The sequence below is a fragment of the Lynx canadensis genome, chromosome B4 (assembly GCF_007474595.2).
Source record: "Lynx canadensis isolate LIC74 chromosome B4, mLynCan4.pri.v2, whole genome shotgun sequence".
Classification (NCBI taxonomy): Eukaryota; Metazoa; Chordata; class Mammalia; order Carnivora; family Felidae; genus Lynx; species Lynx canadensis.
This window is the reverse complement of record NC_044309.1, coordinates 85301058-85326217: the sequence shown is the minus strand read 5'-3', so window position 1 is coordinate 85326217 and position 25160 is coordinate 85301058. Positions and strand designations below refer to the sequence as shown.

Here is a 25160-nt window from a genome sequence, read left to right as displayed (position 1 = left end):
GGCAAAGCCCTTAACCTGTTATAGTCTTATTCTGTACAAACATGCATATCTAACAAACCTAATTTAGAGGGTTGAGAAGATGAAATGAATTAAATATATTTTTGATACATAAATAGATCAAACCCAAAATACAATACAAATCAAAATACAATTACATCTAATGATCAGAAAATAAACATTTTAGTTTGTGTATCCTTTCTCACTAAATCCAGAAATCTTCATCCTTCAGTTAGAAATAGAAAGCATGTGGTAGAAAAATAAAGTCCTTTAAATAGTATATCCAAAATTTGTACTCTACTCTAATGAACAAGCTATATAACTAGGACTAACTTCAAAATCTTTTTTAGATGCATATTAAAGTAAAACAAAAAACAAATGCAGCATAAAAAGCTTAAAAGAATGTGTTTTAAAATTTCACCCTGAAATTCACATAAGAATTCCATTCTTTTGTTCATTTGAATGAAACTTAAAAAAAAATTTTTTTTTAATGTTTTTTTTTGAGAGAAAGGCAGAGTGCAAATGGGGGAGGGGCAGACAGAGGGAGACATAGAATCTGAACCAGGCTCCGGGCTCTGAGCTGTCAGCACAGAGACCGATGTGGGGCTTGACATGAACCATGAGATCATAGCCTGAGCTGAAGGTGGATGCTTAACCTACTGAGTCACTCAGGTGTCCCCAAACAGAACTTGTTACCAACTTATGCCTTGACAGATATTGAATATCTGTGTTTTCATACAGAGCCTCTCTAACTTATTTTGCCATATTAGAATTTTAAACAAGGAAATAAAAAAAAGCTTATTTTGCCATGTGAAGAAGAAATGTTTGTTGAAAAGGTGATGAATTAATCACCTACTGAAATATTCCTGAATGTTACTCACACTATTAACAAGTACATACAGACACTGGAAAACATGGCATTCATGCACATAGGGGAAGTGTAACTAAAACCCGCCAGAAAAACAAGAATTCTATATTAAAAATGCCCAGAATTAGATGAAAAATGTTAAAGAAGCTGACCTAGATATTGTGAAAAACAAAGGAAAATAATTTTTATTTATCTTTTTTTTTAAGTTTATTTTGAGAGAGACAGAGAGCACCTGCATGTGCATGTGTGGTAGAGGGGCAGAGAGAGTGAGAGATTGAGAGAGGGAGAGAGAGAGAGAGGATCCCAAGGAGGCTGGGCACTTCAGTGTGGAGCCCAATGTGGGGCTCAAACTCACGAACCCTGAGATCATGACCTGAGTAGAGATCAAGAGTTGGACATTCAACCGACTAAGCCACCCAGGCACCCCAAAAGGAAAAAAAATAACTTTTTTAAATAGTTATGAGGGGGAAAAAAGGAGGTGAGGAGTTACGGTAGCACAGGGGTGCGATGGGAGAAATAATTTGGTCTAAAAAATTCCCATATGCTCTACTAACGCCAAACATTCTGCTTGCAGTATTACTTTTCCTCTTAAGGCAAGGACCTAAAATTATGATTCTCAATACTCTAACAATTCTTTCAAGAACTGCATGTAAGTGAAATAAAGTGAAAGAAAGGCAGTAGTGGGGGAAGACTAACATCAATCAGATCGCAGGATCTTGTAGGAGCTAAAAATGAAATAGTGTGCAAACAATTGAGAGCAAAGAAGAGAAAATAAGAACTATAAAAAATGATGTGAGCTCAGAAAATTATTCATTTTTTAATTACCAACAAAGATAGTTTATGGTTTTCATTATACAAGCATTATAATTACTGATAATTGGGCCCCTCAGCTTCTAAGTGCATGGAGACCACGCACATGGAAGTGTAGAAATCAAAACATAATAAACGAAGTGAGTTGAATAAAGTAAAGATGATAATTTCAATTTATATCTGAATAATTTTGATGCTTCTTGGTACTGTGAAGTGTTTTGGTAGGGAATCTACTTGGTATGATGTGTCGGGGATGTCGTTACATTAAAACTGCGTATAGGATGATATGTAATGGTGCTGTGATGGGGTGTTAAGCTTTGCTTCTCAAAGTTGTGAGGGACTTTAAGAAAATTAGAAACATCCAAGATAGTGAGTGTCAAGGACAGGAAGATCGATTTTTCTAGATTCCTAAAAATCATATTCATTTATATATCTATCATGCATAAGGAATACTCATTAACAAAATGTCTTCTAGAATATAAGCACGTTCCTTATGCAGGATACCTCAAGCCTATAGTCACACAAGTTTTCTTATTTGTGAAGATGAGAGGTCATGGCCAAAAATATATACTGCTGGCTCCAGGAATATGGCCATTCCTACAAATCACAAATAAAGAAGACCAGATACAGCATGTGTGGTTTTGTGAAAGATGTAAGATACTAGAAGTGTACTATCTGAGACAATGCTGAGAATATATATATATATATATATATATATATATATACACACACACACACACATATATATATGTATATATATATATTTTTTTTGAGAACAATATTCTATGGATGCCAAAAGTCTAGAGGGAAAGGACAAAAGCAATGACACTTTTCTGTCTAAAGAACAAATGGACAGAATGGAGAATGGCAATTACAGATGCTCAAGGAAACTTGAAAAATGAGTTAGGGCTTTAAGGGACAGTTGCATTCAATGAGGAAAATAAATACTTTATAGATAAATCAAGTCAATTATATCTTACAATCTTTCTAAATTTCTTTGATAGCTTGGGATGATCCTATAAATGGGAATCTCTGTATCTCTGAATATGATTTGTATAAGGTACTTTTTATTTTTGAGTCATAATAAGTAGCAACTAATATGGGAATTATTTATCCATAAAGAAAATAACATTTTCCTTCTAAATCCAACCTCAGGGAAAATATATTATGCCTGAGTCATATAAATGTCATTATTTTTATGAAAAAAAAGCTGTATTAAAACAATTAGGGTTATTATACAATCATTACCATTATTTGGGATAATTTTCATGGGCTAGAAAAGCAAGCAACTTGAAATTATATATTCAGTTTATGGCAAACAGTCTCTAATGAACACTAAATAAATCAGATTACAAATTACAGTTAAACCTAACTAGTTTACCATATAGGATTTAAATTTCTTATATCTATATCTTATCTACCTTTGCTTCTATAGATTCTATTGGAAGAAAGCATGGTAGTGAACACCCTAGGGGCTCTTTCTGCTCTCAGATAAACCTGAGTTTTAGTTCTATTTCTGTCACATACTACTTTTCAACTTTGGGTAATTAGCTGACCTTTGTGTGTCTGATTTTTTTGTTTTGTTTCTCTCATCTATCATATCAGGCCAATAGCCTCTACTTATAATTTGGTTTGAATATTAAAAGGTATTATGTAGCCAAAATGCATGCTATAAATATTACTTCTCTTTTCACTTCCTATCCTTTCTCCCTGTTAAATGCATCCTAATGATCATGATTTTTAATTGTTTTATTAAAAGTGTGCAACATTATACATTTGAGAGGGCCTTTTTTAAAAGGTCCTTTTGGATGGAAAATTATTTTGAATTAAGTGATTAGGGATATCTCTATGTTTTATGACATCAATATAAAAACTTACATTTATATCATATATCTTGAAGTCTTTTTCCTGTATCCTCATTTGTCATGTACAGCTACAAAGGAGGAGTGAAAAAACATGCCTAGATTTTGAAAGTGCACATTTAAATATATCAGACAATTATTTTATTTATTTTCTAGTTTCAGGGGATGGGTCATGAGATAAGGTGGTTGGAACTTGATACTAAAGAAGTGAAACTCATGAGCCTTGTGAATTTACATTGAGAAAACATCAGGTCTTCCAATGTGAAATACACTAGATACTGACCCAGAAAAGGAAAGAGAGTAGGGATAGGTCAGGACAAGCCTAAACCCAATATTCGATTCATAAATTAGTGAAGGCATATTTAAGGTTAAATTGTGAAAGACATGGGCTGCTCAGTTATCACAAGTAAAAAAATACCTAAAAGTATCCAGTGATCATTAATTATTTTGGTACCTTGGTTTATAACCTCCCTTCTGCACAATTCCTCAGTGACAGAATGAGACTAAAAGGAAATTTAATGATGTATATTCTGAATTTGCTTCATGACACCTTGAACATCTAAAACCCATCACTCCCTAGGGGAAGAAATACGCAAATTGCTGCAGACTCAGAGGCCAACTATACTGCTTCCTCTAGTTACACAACTATGTGAATTTCTAGGTTGGTACCTTCTGCTCAGTCTCCAAAGATTCTCTTAAAGCAACAGGTATTCTAACAAGTTCAAGAGAGTGGATAGTGAATGACTAGAAGATTACTTTACCCCGGAACAATTCTCAATCCTGTAAGTGAGTCTGTGTCAGTGTTTCAGGTGTGTTCTGATCTAATTTCCAACATGTACATATGGGAATTAATATTTGCACATTTTTTAACGTTGTGTAATGCTACTGCTGGGTATGGCTACATACATATCACGTGCTTTGTGCAATTTTACTTCCCTTTCTTTTTTAACAATCTAATATACAGTGTTAGGAATGAAAATTTAATGAGGATGACCAAAGACCAACACAACAAATTCGAATCGGTTTTGACTTGACAAAAACCTCATCAATAAGTGAATAAACCCCCTTCCATGGAGGAAGGCACTGGAATACACCCACCAGCTTGTCTGTACCAGCAAGTGACAAAAAGGACTATAAAGTCGTAGGCACAAAACCCCACTATCAATACTTTGCTGTTTATTTCCCCCTGGGATATTATATCTGTATTAATTTAAATAGGTATCCTCAGAGAATCTGAAGACAGTTTTTGGAAATCTTTAATATTGGACAGCCACTACACAATTTATCATGTTGCATTTCTTACGATGAATCAGAGTTGAGTACAAAAGCACTAATAAAATGAAAACAGCTCATTCAAAACTCAAGACTGGGCAAAACTAAATTAAAGACAGCCAAACACTGCCACATTTTGCCTGATTTATCTACCTATCATATTGGCACAGGTTGTTTTATTTAATATTTAAAAAATACAAATACCTCTTCATCTGCAAAAAAGATAAATGAGATGTGGAATTTTCTATAGCTTCCTAAATATGAGCCCCATGCTTAACCAGTGCATAAATTTTACAAATCAAATCCCTAACATTAACTATCACAAAAGCTTGGTGTCCAGGTGCACTCTTATAAGAAACAAGAATAGCACCTGCCTCTACAGCAATTAAAAAAAAAAAAAAAAGAATGGCAAATGCATTTTGACATCTTAATAGTAACATCACTTCAATAATCAAGCACTAAATGTTTTTTATTAATCATATGCTTAAACTTTAGATTTATTAATATAAATACTTATCGCATTAGCCATAAGGCACAAATTCTTCCTTGTTTAGAAGTACTTTATTACTCTAAATGGTATTTATAGTTCTGAGCGCACAGTAACTGTCATATGCTTCCATACTCAAGGGTGATTCAGATTCTCAGATGTTTTAACATCACTATGAAAATGAGAAACCGCTAAATTAACCCAGCCCGCAATGCTGCAAGCTTCTTACTATCGTATGATAAACTATGCCTACCCTTCACAAGTATATGCCAACTAACATACAGCTTCCAGTTCTAGAAACCTTTAACAGTCTCCTAGTCATGTTCACTGGCAGCAGGAAGTCTGACTGGGAGTAGGTGGGATTTTGAAGAGCTGCCATTCCTACAACGTGAGGAATCTCAGTGGTGGAATCAAAGGCCCATTTGGGTTTCTCTGTTTCGCTTTTGCATTTTGGCGAGGGGATAAAAATGGGAGAACTTGGAGGCCTCAGTAGAAGCACCTCTCACTCTTAGCTTTATTCAGATGGGTCACTCATAACAGTAACTCTCTGATCACTGCTACGTGACTGGGAAAAATTAGAATTTGGCCTATTTGTCAGTCTGTCAACCAGGTTTCTGGTAGATTCCATTCTGAAGTCTATGACAGGGAGTCTGGATTGAGTTCTGATTAAAAGAAATCCCTGCTTATTACTTTCTGGCTTAGCAACTAAAATCCTTTTAAAATTAATGAACGTAGCTCATTGCTAAGAATCATTTAGGCTTTTAATTTGATTTATATATTAAGTAAGAATTCTGAAAATTGTTTGAGGGTTCTATTCTCTAGCACCAAGTACTAATAGCCATCCTCAAAGAAACTATGTGCATGGATTCATCAAATTTAACAGTACTCAGAAATAATGGTTTAAAATGGAGGGTTGTTTTTTTTCAAATTTATTTTATATATGCAAATACTTTTATTTTTTACAGCAGTTAACTGCGTTTTCAAATTAAGATCATCTTCATTTCACCCATGTTCTTATATTTAAAATCTACACTACAAAGTAGTATGCAGACCTAATACATTTCTTCACTCTCCACGAATTTGTTTTTAAAGTTAAAAAAAAAAAGTATAGTGATAATATTCTTTCTGAACTTATTTGTCTTTTGTCCTCTAGATACTCTGTGCGCATGTGTGTAAATACAGGTGAGTGTGTGTGTGTGTGCATGTGCACTTTAGAAGAAAATTCATTTTCCTTCAATTCCATCTAACACTGAAAACTAAAATCTAGACAGGGTATTCTTATTTGATTAAACATATTCCTTCTTGCTATTTAAACCAGGGATTTGGGATTTCAGATCTCTATAACCAAGACCAGAAGTCACTGGAAGACTCTACAATTACTCTAACCACCACAACCAGAGTCACGTATGGAAATAAACCCATTGCATGGATTCTTTATAGGCATAACCTCGAATTTTAACTACCCAAACAAGTTTTAAAAAACAAACTTATAAAAATTTGCCATTGAGGAAAATCTCACTTCTATCCTTAATTATGACTTCTCATTTCAAGTAAAAACCTTTCCAATATTTTGAAAAAAAAATACTCCTAAGAAAGTCATAAACACTGAAATCAGAGATGTGATTCTTATTAAATATTAGTTTCTCTTTCTGAGGGATTATTCTCTGTTCTTGTACTTCTGATGCTGACATCATGATGTTTAGATTTGTTCAAAGGTTCAGATTCTTTGGACTCAGGCGAACTCATTTTCTTCTGCCTTGCTTCTCCCAGCTTCTTTTCCTTTGCAAGCAATCTGTAGTTTATAGCATTGCCGATAAGTAGCCACACACTTGATAGGAACACAATAGCTCCACAGGCGATATACATGTATTTATATTGTCCAGTTTGATCCACCAATTTACCTAAGAGACAAAAGAATATCTTTTAAGATAGCATAATAAAACAGCCATAAAATGATGACATTTTCAATAAGTATACCTATTTCTTATTTAATATTGAATGAGACTTTAACAAAAAAATGTCCTCGATTATGTCTTCTATATATGCATAGAAAAGGCATGTACAGGCATACACAGCATTATACTACCAGTATGTTAAATTTATTAAAGATTATTCCCCTCAGTAAAATTGTACAACCAAGACAAAGTAGGTATATATATCTGTTTGGGTGTATATTTGTAAATACATGTATGTGTGAGGCATGTTTTTTGTATTTATATGTATATAAATAGATCTATTTATCTATTAATATTTACACACTGAGACTGCTTCATCCTTTTCATGCTTCTTTTCAATAAAGAAAATACAGAGGAAAATATTACATTTTTAGGAAAGACACAAAAGCTTTTTTTTTTTTTTTTTTTTCAACGTTTATTTATTTTTTTGGGACAGAGAGAGACAGAGCATGAACGGGGGAGGGGCAGAGAGAGAGGGAGACACAGAATCGGAAACAGGCTCCAGGCTCTGAGCCATCAGCCCAGAGCCCGACGCGGGGCTCGAACTCACGGACTGCGAGATCGTGACCTGGCTGAAGTCGGACGCTTAACCGACTGCGCCACCCAGGCGCCCCGACACAAAAGCTTTTATAAGGTTCTTGACAGGGCATAATATTTACTCAATGCTTTCTCTATGCCCAGCACTAGGCTAAACACTTTTTTTTTTAAAAATGTTTATTTATTTAATTTTGAGAGAGAGAGAGAGAGACAGAGCACGAGCAGGGGAGGGGAAGAGAGAGAGGGGACAGAGGATCTGAAGCAGGCTCTGCACTGATAGCAAAGAGCCCAATACAGGGCTGTGAACCCACGAGCTGTGAGATCATGACCCGAGCTGAAGTTGGACGCTTAACCGACTGAGCCACCCAGGTGCCCCTAGGCTCAACACTTTTAAATGAGGTAATATCTCATTTAATCTTTATAAGAGCACTAGGAAGTAATTTGACCATGGTTACATAGCCAGTGAGTGGCAGAATCTGGAGTCTAACCAAAATCTGTCTGAATCTCTGGTTCTTAACTACTCTGCAAAATAGGTTCAGCGAAACTCTTGGTGAAGAGTCATTAACTCTTTAGGCTGATCACAATTTTTTAGTTTATCTGAATCTAAATTATTAAGGCCATACTAATCAGGAAGAAAGTATGTATCCCATCTGATTATTAAGAACATTTAAAAACTAGCCTGGTATCATACAACCTGAAGGTTTATTGACTTTTAAAATTGGCTTATTTAAGTGTGCCATATATATAAACATAACAATAATGCATAACTTACATTTCCATTCTAACTTAAGTCAAATATTTCTGTTCATGCAATAATTTTTCTACTTCTAAATACATAAACATTAGGCCTATGGCCCCCATCAGAATTAATATCACTTTGGGTTACCATATTGACATATTTTCTAAATGTCTGGGGAATTTCTTAGCATCATCAAGAAACCAGATGTGATTTCCAGTACTGAAACTTCAGCTATTTGTGAGACAGCAGTGAAAATTTGAGCTGAAAAAAAAAAATCAAAACCATACTCTCTCTACCTTCCACTGTTCTACTCATAAGAGTAGCAAAAAAAAAAAAAAAAAAAAAAAAAAAAAAAGTAGCACCAACAGCAACTGTATGAGAAGTAAATACAACACTTATTCATTCGAAAGTATTTACTGGGTGCTTCCATGTGCCAGACATTATTCTATCAGCGATCAAGGCTATAGAAAAGAAGCCAGTCTAAACATCAAGGAGAATCTGTGGTAGCAGGAGACATATACAGTATGAAAAAAATGGATAATTGTGGCTATGGTCTGAGAGCTTCAACAAGGAGCCCCAAATTAATTATTGTCTTTGTCACTACTGGTGCAATGGTTTGGCAATATTAACACAATAAGGACTCAAGAACACTGAAACTGATGTAAATATTCTTTTTTTTTTAAATTTTTTTAACGTTTATTCATTTTTGAGAGACAGAGAGAGACAGAGTATGAGCGGGGAAGGGGCAGAGAGAGAGGGAGACACAGAACCTGAAGCAGGCTCCAGGCTCTGAGCTGTCAACACAGAGACTGACACGGGGCTCGAACTCACAAATTGTGAGATCATGACCCGAGCCGAAGTCAGACGCTCAACCGACTGAGCCATCCAGAAGCCCCATTAATACAGGTTCTCAGCACAGGTAGAAATAATCAAATCATATTCCTTCATTTTCATTCTTACAGCCTACCTACCATGTCTGTTGACCTTTTTTTTTTTTTTTTTTTATTCCCACCATGGCTGGTGAAATACAATTTTCTCTGTTAATACTAAGAATTCTGCTGCTCATGAATAGGCTTCTAAAACCCATTTGGTAAAACTAATTCTGTAGGAAAAGATAGGTCAATTGTATTTGTCTTATGCAGCAAAATCATTTGGCTGATAAATAAGACTAGCTTTCATTCTTTTTGAAAATTGCTTTGGTGCCACAGTATATACATATTAAAAGGTATACCACCCAAAACATCTGTGCTAGACAGGAGAGGACAGCCCTCCCTGGTAGACAGAAAAAGTCAATAGCTGTACCACTCATTCCTGACCAAGTGGAAAAGCAAGGCAAAAGGTCAATGATACCTTAAGATCAACAAATTAAATACAAATTTTCCCAATTCAAAATGATTCCTTGTCACTATATTGTATACCTGAAACTAATGTAACAATGTATGTAAATTATACTGGTATTAAAAAAATTATACCTAAATGTCATGTAGGAAACAGTTTAAAGACTGACTTACATACATGGAAAAATTTACATTGAGCCTGGCAGTTACTGTGACCACTGGGTGTCAGGCCAAGAGTCTAACTGAATACCTAAGTTTAGTATTAAGCAAAACAATGGTTTCCAGTGGTTACTGGAAAAGACTGGCCCACATAATGTTTACGACATGAAAGTCTAAGATTAAACAAAGTCTTAACTTCAAAAATGCACTTATACATTTGTTTTAGTCTCCTTAGTGTGCAATTTAGCACAGATACTTTCTTTTTTAAAATTGTTTTTAATGTTTGTCTATTTTTGTGAGAGGGTGGGGAGGGGCAGAGAGAGAGGGCAACACAGAATCTGAAGCAGGCTCCAGGCTCCGAGCTGTCAGTGCAGAGCCCGACACAGGGCTCGAACTTGTGAACTGTGAGATCATGACCTGAACCGAAGTCAGATGTTTAACCGACTGAGCCACTCAGGTGCCCCTAGCACAGATACTTTCATAGGCATGACTGAAATATTTCAGATCTTAAAAATCTAAAAGTAATCCTTATAGTTTATAAGTGTGAAATGTAAGTATCTGTTGAAAATGAATTTCTTTTCCTTCCTGTATATATATATATATATATATATATATATATATATATATATACACACACACATATATATACACATATATATGTACATGTATATATGTATATATATATAGACACACACATATGTATATATATTCATATTTTTCTGTCAGCAATATTATAAAAGTATGCTATCCTTAGGCACGTAACATATTAATATAACCAATGTACTCCAATAAGAAAAGAGATCCTGACCTTTTGATAGCATTATTTTAAATTTTTGACTCTTTTTAATATAAACAGAAATTTGTTCATCAATGATAAATAAAAGGTGGAATTTTATTATTATACATTTTTATAAGCACAATAAAAACAGATATGCATAAAAACCTGAAGATTATGTTACTAATTATCAGTCTAACTTAAATTCTTTTTTTTTATATTTTTCTTTAAACGTTTATTTATTGAGACAGAGAGAGACAGAGCATGAACGGGGGAGAGTAAGAGAGAGAGGGAGACACAGAATCTGAAACAGGCTCCAGGCTCTGAGCTGTCAGCACATAACCCGACGTGGGGCTTGAACTCACGGACTGTGAGATCATGACCTGAGCCGAAGTCGGATGCTTAACCGACTGAGACACCCAGGCGCCCCAGTCTAACTTAAATTCTTAAGTTCATAGGTCCAGGCTCTGAAGAAAATTTATGTCTAAAATCAACTATTTATGCAATTTAAAAATACATGTATAATAAACCCTAAAGTTAACACACCCACAGCCTTGTAGGCTATTCATGTTTATTGTTATAAGCCACATTATATCATACATTCCAAAGAAGGTCCTGGCTAGTGGATATTCCTTTTATGCTCTCTGCTCCTCTGGATGAGAATGATTCTTACCAGCAAGAGGAGGGCCAAGAAGAACAGGGCAACACTCCACCACTGTGACGAGTCCCACAGCGCTGGAAAACCTCTGAGGGCCAACCAGGTCCATGAGCGTTTCAAAGAGGACACTGCTAACACTCCCAAATCCGAGACCAAAAAACACAGCATACAACACCAGGCTTGTGTAGTCCTCTGCCAACGGGCACAGGAGATGACACACTCCGTTGAACATGACTGCAAAACTGAAGAAGTACTGGATTCGGGGTCGGATAAATTTGGAGTTTGCAATGATTCCTCCACAAGGTCTAGCAAACATATCAACAAAAGCCATAATAGACAGCAAGAAAGCTGCAGAATACTCATCAATTCCCTTGTCTTTGGCATATGGAGCCAAGAATATAATGGGGGCAAAAAACCCTAGAAACATAATGACATTTCCAGATAAGTATATCAGAAATCCCCTATGCTTAAAAAGGGAGAAATCTAAATACTTATTAACTCTTTCCCATCTTGATTTCTTCCTATGGCTTTTCTTCACATCTGGGTCATTCTCTCTTATGCCAATCTTATTTTTAGACTTCTTCGTAGCTTGTTTGGGTTCAACAGGTCTCATGAGGGATCCAGCCACACAAGCATTCAACAATAAGCCTCCTAAAATCAAAAAGCTTCCTTTCCAACCGAAAGTATTAAAAAGGTACTGATTGAAAGGAGCCAACGTGCTTAAGAAAACAGGACTTCCTGCCATGGCGAGGCCATTAGCCATGGGTCGTTTCTTGTAGAAGTATTTGCCAATGATTGTTAGGGCAGGTTGCAGGTTGAACGCTAAACCTAAACCTAAAAAGAAAGACAAAAAGGAAGAAAAACACAAACACATTATGTCACTCACAAAAGAAATCACTCCTTAAAAGGTACATTCACGTGGGTAAGTCAGGACCCAAAGTACAACAGCAGGTGGTAATTTTTGATGATAATTATTATCACAGAATTGCACATCAACAAAGAGGTTCTCATAACTGGACATTTGACATGTATGACAGCTTCACATTGCTTTCATGTAAAAGCACAAAATTAAACCCAAGAACTTCTGATGTTTCTATATTCATAGAATAGGTTGAAATTAGGACAGAATTATTAGTTCTTACTTAAAATCATGTAATTCCACAGATAGGTTAATTCTCTCTCCATTTATGTAACATAAATTTTTATATGCATTATATTTATATACACACATATACAATAGATTGCTACCTTGTGGGCAAGAGTGCAATTTATGTGAACACTTTTGTTATTTTTATTTTTTTTTTAAGTTTTATTTTTTTATCTTGAGAGAGACAGAGCACAAGCATGGGAGGAGCAGAGAGAAAGGGAGACAGTGAGAACCCCAAGCAGGCTCCACACTGTCAGCACAAAGCCCGATGCGGGGCTTGAACTCACAAACTGTGAGATCATGACTTGAGCCGAAGTCAGACACTTAACCTACTGAGCCACCCAGGCACCCCACCTATATGCATTATTGGGCAAAACACTTAGACTTCTTGAGTTCCAATCCCCTCAACAATAACAAATGAGGGTTTTGCCAAAGTCAAGTAAGTTCCAGATCTCTTAAGATGTTATATAATGACATTATGATGGTAATTATCTGCAAATATTTATTTAAAAGTAATGAAATTCTGGGCACTCTGTAAGGTACTGAGTATTCATTTTTTGCATGCATCATCCCAACAACTCCAAAAAGAAAGAGCTATCATTTTCCATATTCTAAAGACAAAAAGATAGAAAGAGGCTAATTTACCCATGATCAGCTAATATGTGCTAAGTCAGGATTAAAACTAGATTGTCTATCAAAAAGTATTGGCTGATAACGCCTTAAGATAAATCTCTCATAGGTGCATTTAAGGGTTGACTCCAGAAGCACCAAAGTCTTCAAGACTCAAAATAAATGGAATTGAAGTCAGAATAGCATATAATGCTGTTGAAATTTGTGGGACAGTAATATCAAAATGATCGTTTCCATATTACATCTATTTGTGGGCCCAGCCTGACTCCTATGGTCAAATGCAATATACGGTATTTCTGCACAAAACAAAAAAGGTGTTCCCTGCACTATGACAATTCTTAGATAGAAGATTCTCATTTACAATGTGAAAAGTATTTTATCACATCAAAAAGGTAGAGTGTTGTGGATAGGCTGTAAAGGGAAAGATTTTAACATCACTATTACTATAGGCTTTACAACATCTTATTTTTTTTTCATCAAATGATATGCCACTGCAGGGTTAGACTGATCTAAAATTACTATAAAAAGAGAAATACACTTACTGTTTTGCTGTGAGCATAAGGAAAAGATTCAATTTCTTTATACACTGAATCCAATTTTCCTTAAAACTTTGCGTGTAGATTTGCTTAATGCAATTTATTGTTAAGGCTAATAAAAGTAGTGTTTTCCAAATGTACATATTTAGGTCAGTTTAGGTCAACAGACATTACACATGAGGAACAACTGTAATCAAGTGACAGTATAAAATTTAAAAATATTAGCAGCAAATGTGCCTTACAGAGCCTTTAAGCAACTGGAATCTTTTGTAAGGAAAAGAAGGGACCCTAATACAGAGCCCTACCACTAACCAAAACACAAATAAAAATAATTCTATTGTTAGAGCTAAATCAGTGCATGCAGAAAATATATTTTGACATCATTTTTTAACCTATAATGAGTCATAAGTCAGATACTCTAAATAGTGGTAAGTAATGAAAAATAACTTTAAAAAAAATGAAGCTATTTATATGCCAGAAAGATTATGTCCATAATACCCCATCTTAACTGGCTGATGAGCAAATGGTGAAATGGTAAAATTAAATGAAAATGGTTTTCTTTTTGACATTGATATCATAGCACCTAATGTGTCTAATATTTTGTTTCTTCCATTTCTTGAAATAAGTTTGATTGGCCATTCCACGGTAGTATTTCATTGTACTTGATGAAAATACTTTAAGATAGCATCTGCTATAAGACATAAACTCAAGTAAAACAATGTAAATGTTCTATTGTTTATGCTTCTTACAGAGCTTTGCAAACAATGGAAGTGTTAAGAAGAAAATCAGCAGAAAACAAAACGACTTACCGGTAATGAATCCCACAGTGAGGTAGAGCTCTATTACGCTGGTACTAAAAGAGGCTGTGACCATTCCCAAGCAGCATAATAAACCTCCTATCATCACTACTGGTCGGCTACCATATTTATTCACCAGAACACTACTTATGGGACCTGAGGTAGAGAGGAAATGAATAAATATTCAATTGCTGGGTCATTTACTTACAGTTTATTTTTTAACATTTGTTAATTTTGAAAGCACGTTTTAATGATCAAACAAAAATATTAGTTCACATAGAATATAATGAAGACTTTTCAATACTTCCTAATCAGATTGACTGTTTTTCTTTAACCATATATATGACAGCACATAAAATAATAAATTCTAAGTGTTTAACATATAGTTTACGACCATAATCATTCAACTTTTGATGCAAAAGTTTTTCAACAGGACATAGTTATACTACCCAATATTTAATAAATGCAAACAAATTTATGTAACAATCTAGAGATTACAGAAATCACTTGTTATCATTTTATTTTCTAGAATAGTATATTCTATGGGCAAACACATACATATCCTCTTAATTAATTAGAGCTCAAAATTGTTTTATGATACCACAGTGTGATTTTCTTTATAAATCCTTTTTTGAAAAATTTCTTTTGATTCTAAGATACCAATTGTTTTCATATTTTATTATGTTAGAAATGAGGATGTCTCACACTAGAGGTCTCTTAACAATCCCTGTTTGACAGGTGGTGGTCATAGGTAGCAAAGTAGCTATCACAGCCTATGCATGCTTGAATTTGGTTAATTCTGTGGCTTGGTTGGACAATGGCAATTCTTCATATTTCATATATTTCAAATTGCAATCAAACCATATAAGGACTACTTGAAGAAGTAATATGAATATGAATCCTGATTATTGTCTGAAATATTCTCCTGTTGACACATTCTGATAATGTCAAGAAAGTACCAGCATCAAAACATACTGAATAGGTAGAGCAGCTGAGATGAAATTACCAGAGAAAATGGCAGATCTCTCTAGTAAGATATGCTGCCTCACTGGCAAAGAGAACAAGCTTACGTGTGAAACACAAACACTGAGAACGCTGACTCAAAAGCTAATTTAGGAGAGCCATATACTGAATGGGAAGAAGTTTTAGAAATGCCTTACTCAATTTACTTAATGTACACTTCCTAATGCATGTGTGTGTGTGTATATATATAAAATGTGCAAGAGTGATTAAAAGGATTAAAATCATCTATGTTTACATCTAGAAAACCTCTTTTGGTAGTTATAAAATAAAGGCTGTAAATATTAAGAGCTGTTTTATTTTAATCACAGCAATTTTTTAGCAGTATCTCATAAAATAATGGTACAACCTAACAATTGAGGTCATCTTAGATTCCGTGAAAGTTTATACTATTTTATGAGACCTGTCAACATGTAAATGGTTTGATTTGACATTTCCTTCTTAACTAAAAATCATATTTCATCTATAACAAGGGCCATTGCTTTGAGGAAAAAAATACTACATTAGGTCAGAATTCTCAGTCCAATATTTAGCCTAGAAAATAATTAATGATTTTTAGTTAATACTATAACTTAAAATTTTGCTAAGTGCAATAGCATTTAGCAATTGTACTGCATTTGAGAATTTTTACGTGGATAGTATTTGAAATATGTTCAGATTCATTTGTCAATAAGCCTTATTCTTTCATACAACTATAGTTATTATTTTTATTCCTTAACTATAAGTTGAAATAAAAACTTCATGGCCTAATATTACTCCACACATCTTCTGAAATGGTATTGGTAAAAACACATTATTTTACAAAAAGAACTCAAAAACAGAATATCACATTTTGCATTTAATACCAAACAAAGCAAAACTAAAAAGGGCCATATGAAAGATAGCTCTATAAAAACAACAGAGTTGGGGGAGAAATCAATGAAAATTGTACAAGATAATGTGAAAAGAATAGATTTCTACCACTAAGATGGTAAAAACTCATATGATTTAGGAAATGAGCATTTTAATTAAAAAGCACATAGCTAAATTCAGATAGCCTTTGTGAGAACTGAATTGATTAGCTTTGATTAAGTATTGAATTTTAGTGTATATTCCTTTTCTTAAAATTACTTAACCAATTCACTTCACTTCACTTTAACTCAAATCAGTTCAATGCAATATTTCTTGAGCTTCTAGTTTAAAACCAGTTGACATACACCAAACATAAAATAATAAACGCACAGCTATAAACATCAATGCATTATAGTCCAGAGGAAATTAACAACAAGTTATTTTAAGAACTGTGATGAGTGCTTTGATTAAATACCAGACTATTCTAAGGCATTTATCAATTACTTGGACTAAAAACAATTTTCTCAGTATCGTTGAAATTATATATGCCATTTTCTATGTGATGCCTGGATAACTAACACAAGGGCTAATTACATTTTACAAATGTATTTGCCTAAACGGTATAATTTTAAATTTGAACAGAGGCTATGAATCACAACTTAATTTGCAATGCATTGTAAATAATGATGTCTATAGTTTAGGATAACGACATAAAGGCTTTCATCCCCCACCCCCAACTGTGACTGATTAAGAGTAGCCAATAAAGGGGCGCCTGTGTGGCTCAGTTGGTTGGGCGGCCAACTACAGCTCAGGTCATGATCTCATGGCCTGTGAGTTTGAGCCCCCGCGTTGGGCCCTGTCCTGAGTGCTCAGAGCCTGGAGCCCTCTTCCGATTCGGTGTCTCCCGCTGTCTCTGCCCCTTCCCTGCTTGCTCTCAGCCCCCACCCCCCCCCCCCCCCGCTTCTCTCTCTCAAAAATAATAAACAATAAAAAAATTAAAAAAAAAGAGTAGCCAGTAAAGGAAATATTTAGAGGTGTTAACATTTTTTTTTTTGGAAGGGGCCTTTATAGTTTCTACTGTAGTATCAGTCAAGATGCAATGAAGAGTTCTGATTTTAACAAATGATTTTTCTGTAAATCATATAGTTAAGTGATGATCCTTAAAATAATCTATAAGGAATATACTTACATAATTCATCTATAATCTTTTCCTAGCAAAAAGAAATATATAAAAAATATATTAAAAATATATACTTTTTAAGTTGATTTATTTAGAAATAATCAAAGCTCCTTACCTCTTCATATTAAATGCTTATAAAATGTCATAAAGTATTTCTATTTGTAACAGTTGTGGATCTAATTAAAATTATGATACAGGACAAACTATACTTATTTTGTAAAGAATCTTTAAATGCTTAATATTAGCTTGAGGAGGCATCTAAAATTAGATGTAAAACACAATGCCACTCAATACCTCTTTCTCCAACCTACAAACAGCTTGGTTCATTGTATTAACAAGAAAGATAAAGTTTTAAGAAGATAAATTCTCATCACATGTAATTTTTGTTAAACATGCACTAGCCTCGCAGTTATCCTTTGTTGATGAATCATAGGCCTAATTATATTGAGCCCATTCATTCATTTATCTATTAATTCAATCAGTGTGGAAGTTTTTACTCAGCATATGTTTTTAAGTAGTTATGATGTTTAATCATTAGTATGTCAAAAAAATTCTCTACCTCCTGAGAGTTGTATCTGAGCCCATATCTAAGTAGAGCAAAGGTATTACTCATCCAAATGCTGTGTTTTATTTCTCAAGTAATTAAAAAAAGTGATGTGTAAGAATTATTTATATTGTCTTACTTCCAAAAAATCCAAGAAACTATCAGACTGTATCCAAACCAGCCTGATCTACCCACTAATTTCTTCTGACCCTGCTTTCCGAACTATCTCAGAATTTTTAGAGTCAATTATAGTAGTCACTTTCATGGTAGCTGTGATGCTGTAAAGGAGGACTTTCTCAGAGAGCAGTATGAAGATCACAATGTTGTCACCCATATTTCACCTTCTTTGTTTTCTGAAAGCTACTTCTGTCAGCTACTTCTGTCTTTTAATGACTATGGCTCCATAACACTTAGCAAAAGAATACTCTGGCAAGGAAGTTTTTGTGGGTTCTTACAAATTACAGACAGTGTTTGCCTATTCTTAGAACTGTTGCACTTATAGTTCGTCACCCCTCCCCCCCTACACACACACACATACCGCAACACTTATTTACTCATTATTTTATCTGAGTCTTGTTCATATATTCTATTTGAAGCTCTGTGACATTAGTCACCACATATACTATTATTATTCATCAACATTTATTGAATTATTACTCTTTGCAGGCAGTGTGTTAAGAATTGTACATGAATTATTGCATGTGATATTCATGGCAATTGATAATTACAGTAATGTAAGAGTTGATCAAACTGATATATGCAAAATGTTTACATAACTTGTCTAAGGACACATCAATATAAGTGGTAGAATGTGGATATGAGCCTCAGGTCATCTGATTATAAAACTTACACCTTTTACTACTGTGCAGAAAAGAATTAACATATCATGTATGAGACTGCCATCCTTAGAAAGGCCTGCCTGCAAGGCTGGCACCTGGGAACTTGGATTTCAGACGTGTTCCCACCATTCCCTAACTGGTGAGGTGGCTCACTGTGCTTGAACTGTTTCATGATGTGGTTTAAGCCAAACATCTGTTTTCCTACCCCGAGTGTGGATCTTTAGGTCATGCGCGACAGAGAATGCCCATGTGACCAGCAACCCAATAGAAACCATAAGCTTCGAGTCTCCAGTGATCTTCCTGGTAGACAACCCTTCACCTGTGTCACAACTAGTTGCTGGATTCAGCTTATCCTCTGTGATTCCATTGGGAGAGGACTCTTGGAAGTTTGCACCTAGTTTCTCCTGGACTTTGACCCATGGGCTTTTGCCATTCCTGACTTTGTTTGGCATCCTTTCGTTATAACAAACCATAGCCATGAAAAAGACATTGTTGGGTCCTGTGAACTTTTCTAGTGAATCATCAAACCTGAAAGTTGTCTTGGGGATTCTGAATACAACTACTATAGTATATCTCTTCTAATTTTGAGTTTTGCAAGTAGTTATATTTAAACAACTGATTTTTTTTTTCGGTAAATATTTTTAAAATGTATGACCTATGTATACAGGAGCTGGTCTATTCTTTTGTGCATTGTTATTCTGTTCTTTAAACATGAACTCATAGTGTTTGTTTTATTTCTTTGGTATATGGCATGAGTACATGATAAATGCTGTGAGAAAATGTAGAGAATATGTTATGTAATGAACATTTCATAAAATATATTTGATCAATCTAAAACCATGAATTGGAATTGACTATCAATTTGAGCCATATAAAAATTTTATGCATAGCATAAACACTAACAGAAGAGATGATAAACTGCTATAATTTATTTTTCATTTGCTTTATTTCAAATTTGTATATGTGGTATCCTGTCAAATCAAATGATAAAAAGCACTAGTGCAGGGCTGGGAGAAAGTTGTTTGCAATTACAGAAATTTATCTGTGTTTACTACTGTAGTATTTTTCTTACTGACAGGGACTTTCTAAATTTGAAAGATTTTTCAAAGAGATTTTTTGAATTAGAAAACTGTTGCTATTTTAATTGGGACAGAGGGTGGGAGCCTCCTCATTAACTACTTGTTTGCCTGACGTTTATCCCTGCACTGAAGTTGGAATTGAAAATTCCCCTGCTTTCTTTCTCCAAGTGATCTCATTTCACTTAAGGTCAGTGAAAAACATGAGGGGAGAGTCCCTCATAGTTAGGAAGCAGCTATCGCATTTACCTTTACAAAGGATGGAGATATAAATGTTATGCCGGTAAATCATCGTCAGTTAGCATGTTGCTCAATGATAATCGCGCTGGTTTGATTTACTAGAGCTCATTCAGGCTCTTACAAAAGATGAATTTTTATGTCGGCTGAAGGCACTCATAGTATATTCATTCAGCATTCAACTAGTATTTTAGATTTTTAAGTATATGAGGGTTTTGAACGAATGGTTTGAGTAGCTGTAGAAATCAAGAAAGGGGTGATTAATATGCTAGGTGTATTTTGATGCATAACAGGGACAGAGGGTACTGGAGGGTGACATGGTCTACGAACTCATCTTTGCATTTTCTGTTCCCTCTGTTTGAAATGTTCTCCCCTTTATATATAAATGGCTTCTTTTTTCTCACATTCAGGTCTCCGTGCATATGTTACCTCCTCAGACAGACATCTCACCATTTCAACGGATGAACGTACCAACCTGGCATCATTACAGCTGTTTAAAGGAACGGTCACTCTGCATGGGCGAGGGGTGCGAGACTGAACAAACTGACCTCAAAACCTTTCACTACAAATCAAAGTGTTTGAAAACGAACATTCCCTGTGAGCACTGGCAGAAATGCCGAACACTTCCTTGGTGTTTACAGGTTACATGCTTCCCAACCAGGAAAACCATTTTCACTTGTTTAAGGCTGGCACAATGGCTCCGTAAAAAAACAAAAACAAAAACAAAAACCTTTCTTGAGGACTTGGCATGTTTCTAAACTCTTCACATATAAAATCACAATGAATCCTTAAAATCTCTCTAAAAGTTGGCATGATTTCTTCATTCCCATTTTATATATAAGGAAACTGAGTTGCAGAGTGATAACTTTGAAGGATTGCTCAAGCCCTCTGCTACACCTACCTGTTCTAGAGCATGCCTCGCACAAGTATCATTATTCCTGGGAGCAGAGATCACATTTCTTTTACATGTATGATGCTCATTTATTCAAAATAAAAAATTACATTTAATATTACATTATGCAAATGTATACTTTATAATCCCTGATCTTTGGAATGATTTTTGAGAAGACAGAAAAAATAAGACTATATTGCAGAAACTCTGGTTGTCTACGCCCTTCATTCTTCCTAAAAGAATCCTGATTTTGTTTTATAATTACTCTCTCCTAAAGAATCCTGATTTTGTTTTATAATTAATCTCTTCTGTGACACCCCAGACCTTAACGCTTGGGGAATGAATCGTAAGTACTGTAAGCCAATCATGATAGGACCATTCCCATCACCAAATACTGGCTTAAACATGAGCATCTGGGGGCAATTTATATAGGGTAAAATTTTCTGAGGGCTTCTGGGAAAGGATGTCCTTAGTCTTATAAAGCAATAAAATGCCTCTGTATATTTTCATGAGAATGTGATGCCTTGAGGTTCCATAGTCATCTTTTGACTGTAAAGTGTTCTTGAAGATGAGACTGACATTTAAGCCATTGATTAGACCAAAGAGCCAATAAATTAACCAAACCAGACTTCTTGTGATATAACATCATAAAGCTTCAGTGCTGGTTAGTTTACCAATGGACATTGGATTTTTCCCTGCTTGCAGTCTAAAACATTCTGATATAATAGAAAAAATTCAATTCCTATTAAATATATTTCATAAAAAATAAAATCTATTAATACTATCTCATAAAATACTATCTAAAGTATTAATAAGATCTATAAAATATATTTATAATAGTCTTTATAGTATCTATAATACTATCTCATAAAGTACTATTATTAATACTATTAACACTATCTCAAAAATCTATTAATACTATCTCACACTAAAAAATAGTTGACATCTACTAAATACCTTCTTTTCCCCTAAAGCTTAAAAGTTTACTTAGTTTCAAAATAGAACTACCATACAACCCAGGAATTGCACTACTAGGTATTTATCCAAAGGATACAGGAGTGCTGATTCAAGATTTGAAGGGACACATGCATCCCAATGTTTATAGCAGCACCACTGACAATAGCCAAAGTATGGAAAGAGCCCAAATGTCCATCAACTGATGAATGGATAAAGAAGATGTGGTGTATGTGTGTGTGTGTGTGTCTATGTATATATATATAGACACACACACACACACACATACACGATGGGATATTACTCAGGGATCAAAAAGAATGAAATCTTGCCATTTGCAACAATGTGGATGGAACTAGAGTGTATTATGCTAAGTGAAATAAGTCAGAGAAAGACAAATATATGATTTCATTCATATGGGGAATTCAAGAAATGAAACAGATGAACATAGGGGAAAGGAAGCAAAAGTAAGATAAAAACAGACAGGGAAACAAACCGTAAGAGACTGTTGCATACAGAGAATAAACTGAGGGTTGCTGGAGGGGTGTTGGGTGTGGGGATGGGCTACATGGGTGGTGGGCATTGAGGAGGGCACTTGGGATGAGCACTGGGTGTTATTTGTAAGTGATGAATCATTAAATTCCATTACTGAAATCATTATTACACTATATGTTAAGTAACTTGGATTTAAATTAAAACAAATAATAAAATATATATATATATTATTTAAAAAAATTATTTAGTTTCACAGAATTATTTCAGTGAAATCTAATTATAGAACATTTATTTATACATTTTTAATAATTTTTAATATTTTAAAACATTTATTAATTTTTGAGAGACAGAGAGAAACAGAGCATGAGCACAGTAGGGGCAGAGAGAGAGGGAGACACAGAATCCGAAGCAGGCCCCAAGCTCTGAGCTGTCAGCACAGAGGCTTGATGTGGGGCTTGAACCCATGAACCATGAGATTATGACCTGAACCAAAGTCAGATGCTTAAATGATTGAGCGACCCAGGCACCCGGATATGGATATATTTATATATATAATACTATATAGATATACATATATGTTTAAGTTTACTTTACAGCAGGAAAGGGGCAGAGAGAGAGGGAGACAGAGTTCCAAGCTGACAGTGGGGAGCCCAATGTGGGGTTTGAACTCAAACTGTGAGATCGTCACTTCAGCCAAAGTCAAGAGTCGGATACCTAACTGACTGAGCCACCCAGGCACCCCCTCTAACTATACAACATTTAAAGTGATTCTAACATTTTTCCAATTTGTTATACTCAATTAAATGTCGTAATAGTTTAACCTCAATGGAAGTTTTGAAATGTGGATATGTAATTGATAATGTATCTTAAAATATATGTATTTCTCTTAACCAGTCAGGAAAGTTCAATCTGTAAATTGAAGGTTCATACCTGTCTTAGGCAACTAATAAACAATATGACCATTTCTAAACGGTGCTAAAATATGTTTCTGTTCATGGATATTTTTCCCTCATAATTCTTACTGTACATAGAATATTGCATGAAGTCCTATGAAATTTTATATTATTTCCTTCCATGTGTTCTTCAAAATTAGCTTTAAATAACTTGGTTCTAATGCATTCCATGAACGCATCCATCTAATGTATTCTAATCTTTTAGCTGCTAAACTACTTTGTTCTTCTCTCAAGTTAGTATTAATATTCTACTTTGTGATATTTATTTCCATATTTGTATTAGTCACTAGAATCTCAGCTCTTGGGAGGGTAAGGGCATAATGTGACTCATTTATAATTTACTTAGACTTAAGACAATTTATTTCATATAGGAGATAGGAATTATTTTTTAATTTAATTAGATGGAATTATTTTCTAAGTTGATTTTAGAACTGTCATATGATGCCACCCTCACTTCGACATGATATCAGTATTTATCACAGCAGACAGGTTTTAAAGAGGGTATTTAATCTACTGGGTTCCTTTTTCTTTTCATCTAAAGATGATATGTAAAACAAAACAAAACAAGAAACACATATGCCAGGTTAAAGGTCAATTTAGAGATGAGTACATGAGCTCCACTGATTTTAACTCTTCTCTTTAAAGTGCCTTTGTTTGTGAGTGAAGACTGGTTTTACGCATACAAAATTCCTAACTAAAGGTATGAGGTCCACATACCCCAATATCTCTGTCACTACTTATTACCATATTTGACTCCATACACTACATATAGTGTATATATAGTGTATATATAGTGTATATATAGTGTATATATATATTTGTGTGTAGGTGTTTTTTGAACCTAAGACACACAGTACCAAGAAAATGTGCTCCTACTGTCCTTTGTGAACTTTTTACATAAGTGCTGGTATAAAGTACTACAGAGTGATAATAATTAGTATTCTCCACCTATTCTAGGGAATAGTCATCACCAGAGAAACAATAACTTATATTTAAGTGAGTCCTCCTGTGTCTAATACTCTTGGTTATAAACTCTGCATCTCTGCATCCATTTTCTCCTGCTTTCTCTTTTGAGAAAACATGGATTCCCTGCAGGATTCTGCTTTTCACTGTGCAGCCACATGCTAAGAGAATTATGGAGGTAGGAGTAAATCCTGATTTACATAGAGAGCCAGTTGTGACAACATCATTCCCTTCTCCATTGAATGATTTAGGTCTGGGCTTAGGACACAATTCTGGCCGCCAAGACATGAGAGGAAATCTAGCAATTTCTGGGAAAAGTTCTTCATTTTTTTTTAAGTTCATTTATTTATTTCAAGAGAGACAGAGACAGCAAAAATGGGGGAGGTGCAGAGAGAGAGGAAGAGAGAGGGAACCCCAAGCAACACTGAGCCTGAGGCGGAGCTTGAACTCATGAAGCTAGGAGATCATGACCTGAGCCAAAACCAAGAGTTGGATGCTCAACTGACTGAGTCATCCAGGCACCCCAAAAGTCTTTTTCTTAAAAAGAGATACAAAGAGGGGGCACCTGGGTGGCTCAGGCAGTTGAGCATCTGAGTCTTCGGCTTAACTT

General features: G+C 34.7%; 1 protein-coding gene across 5 annotated transcripts in view; it reads right to left on the bottom strand.

The window, feature by feature from the left end:
* Nucleotides 1–1317: 1317 nt before the first annotated feature.
* SLC16A7 (solute carrier family 16 member 7) overlaps nucleotides 1318–25160 on the bottom strand; it is a 191649-nt gene continuing 167806 nt past the window's right edge. For all 5 annotated transcript variants that reach the window (XM_030323088.1, XM_030323086.1, XM_030323089.1 and 2 more), the window contains 3 exons: nucleotides 14579–14722; nucleotides 11472–12290; nucleotides 1318–7197 (listed from right to left, as the gene is read on the bottom strand). In XM_030323088.1, coding sequence (XP_030178948.1) covers nucleotides 6926–7197; nucleotides 11472–12290; nucleotides 14579–14722 — 1235 coding nt within the window. In that variant the 3' untranslated portion in view covers nucleotides 1318–6925. The remainder of the gene's footprint in view (nucleotides 7198–11471; nucleotides 12291–14578; nucleotides 14723–25160) is intronic.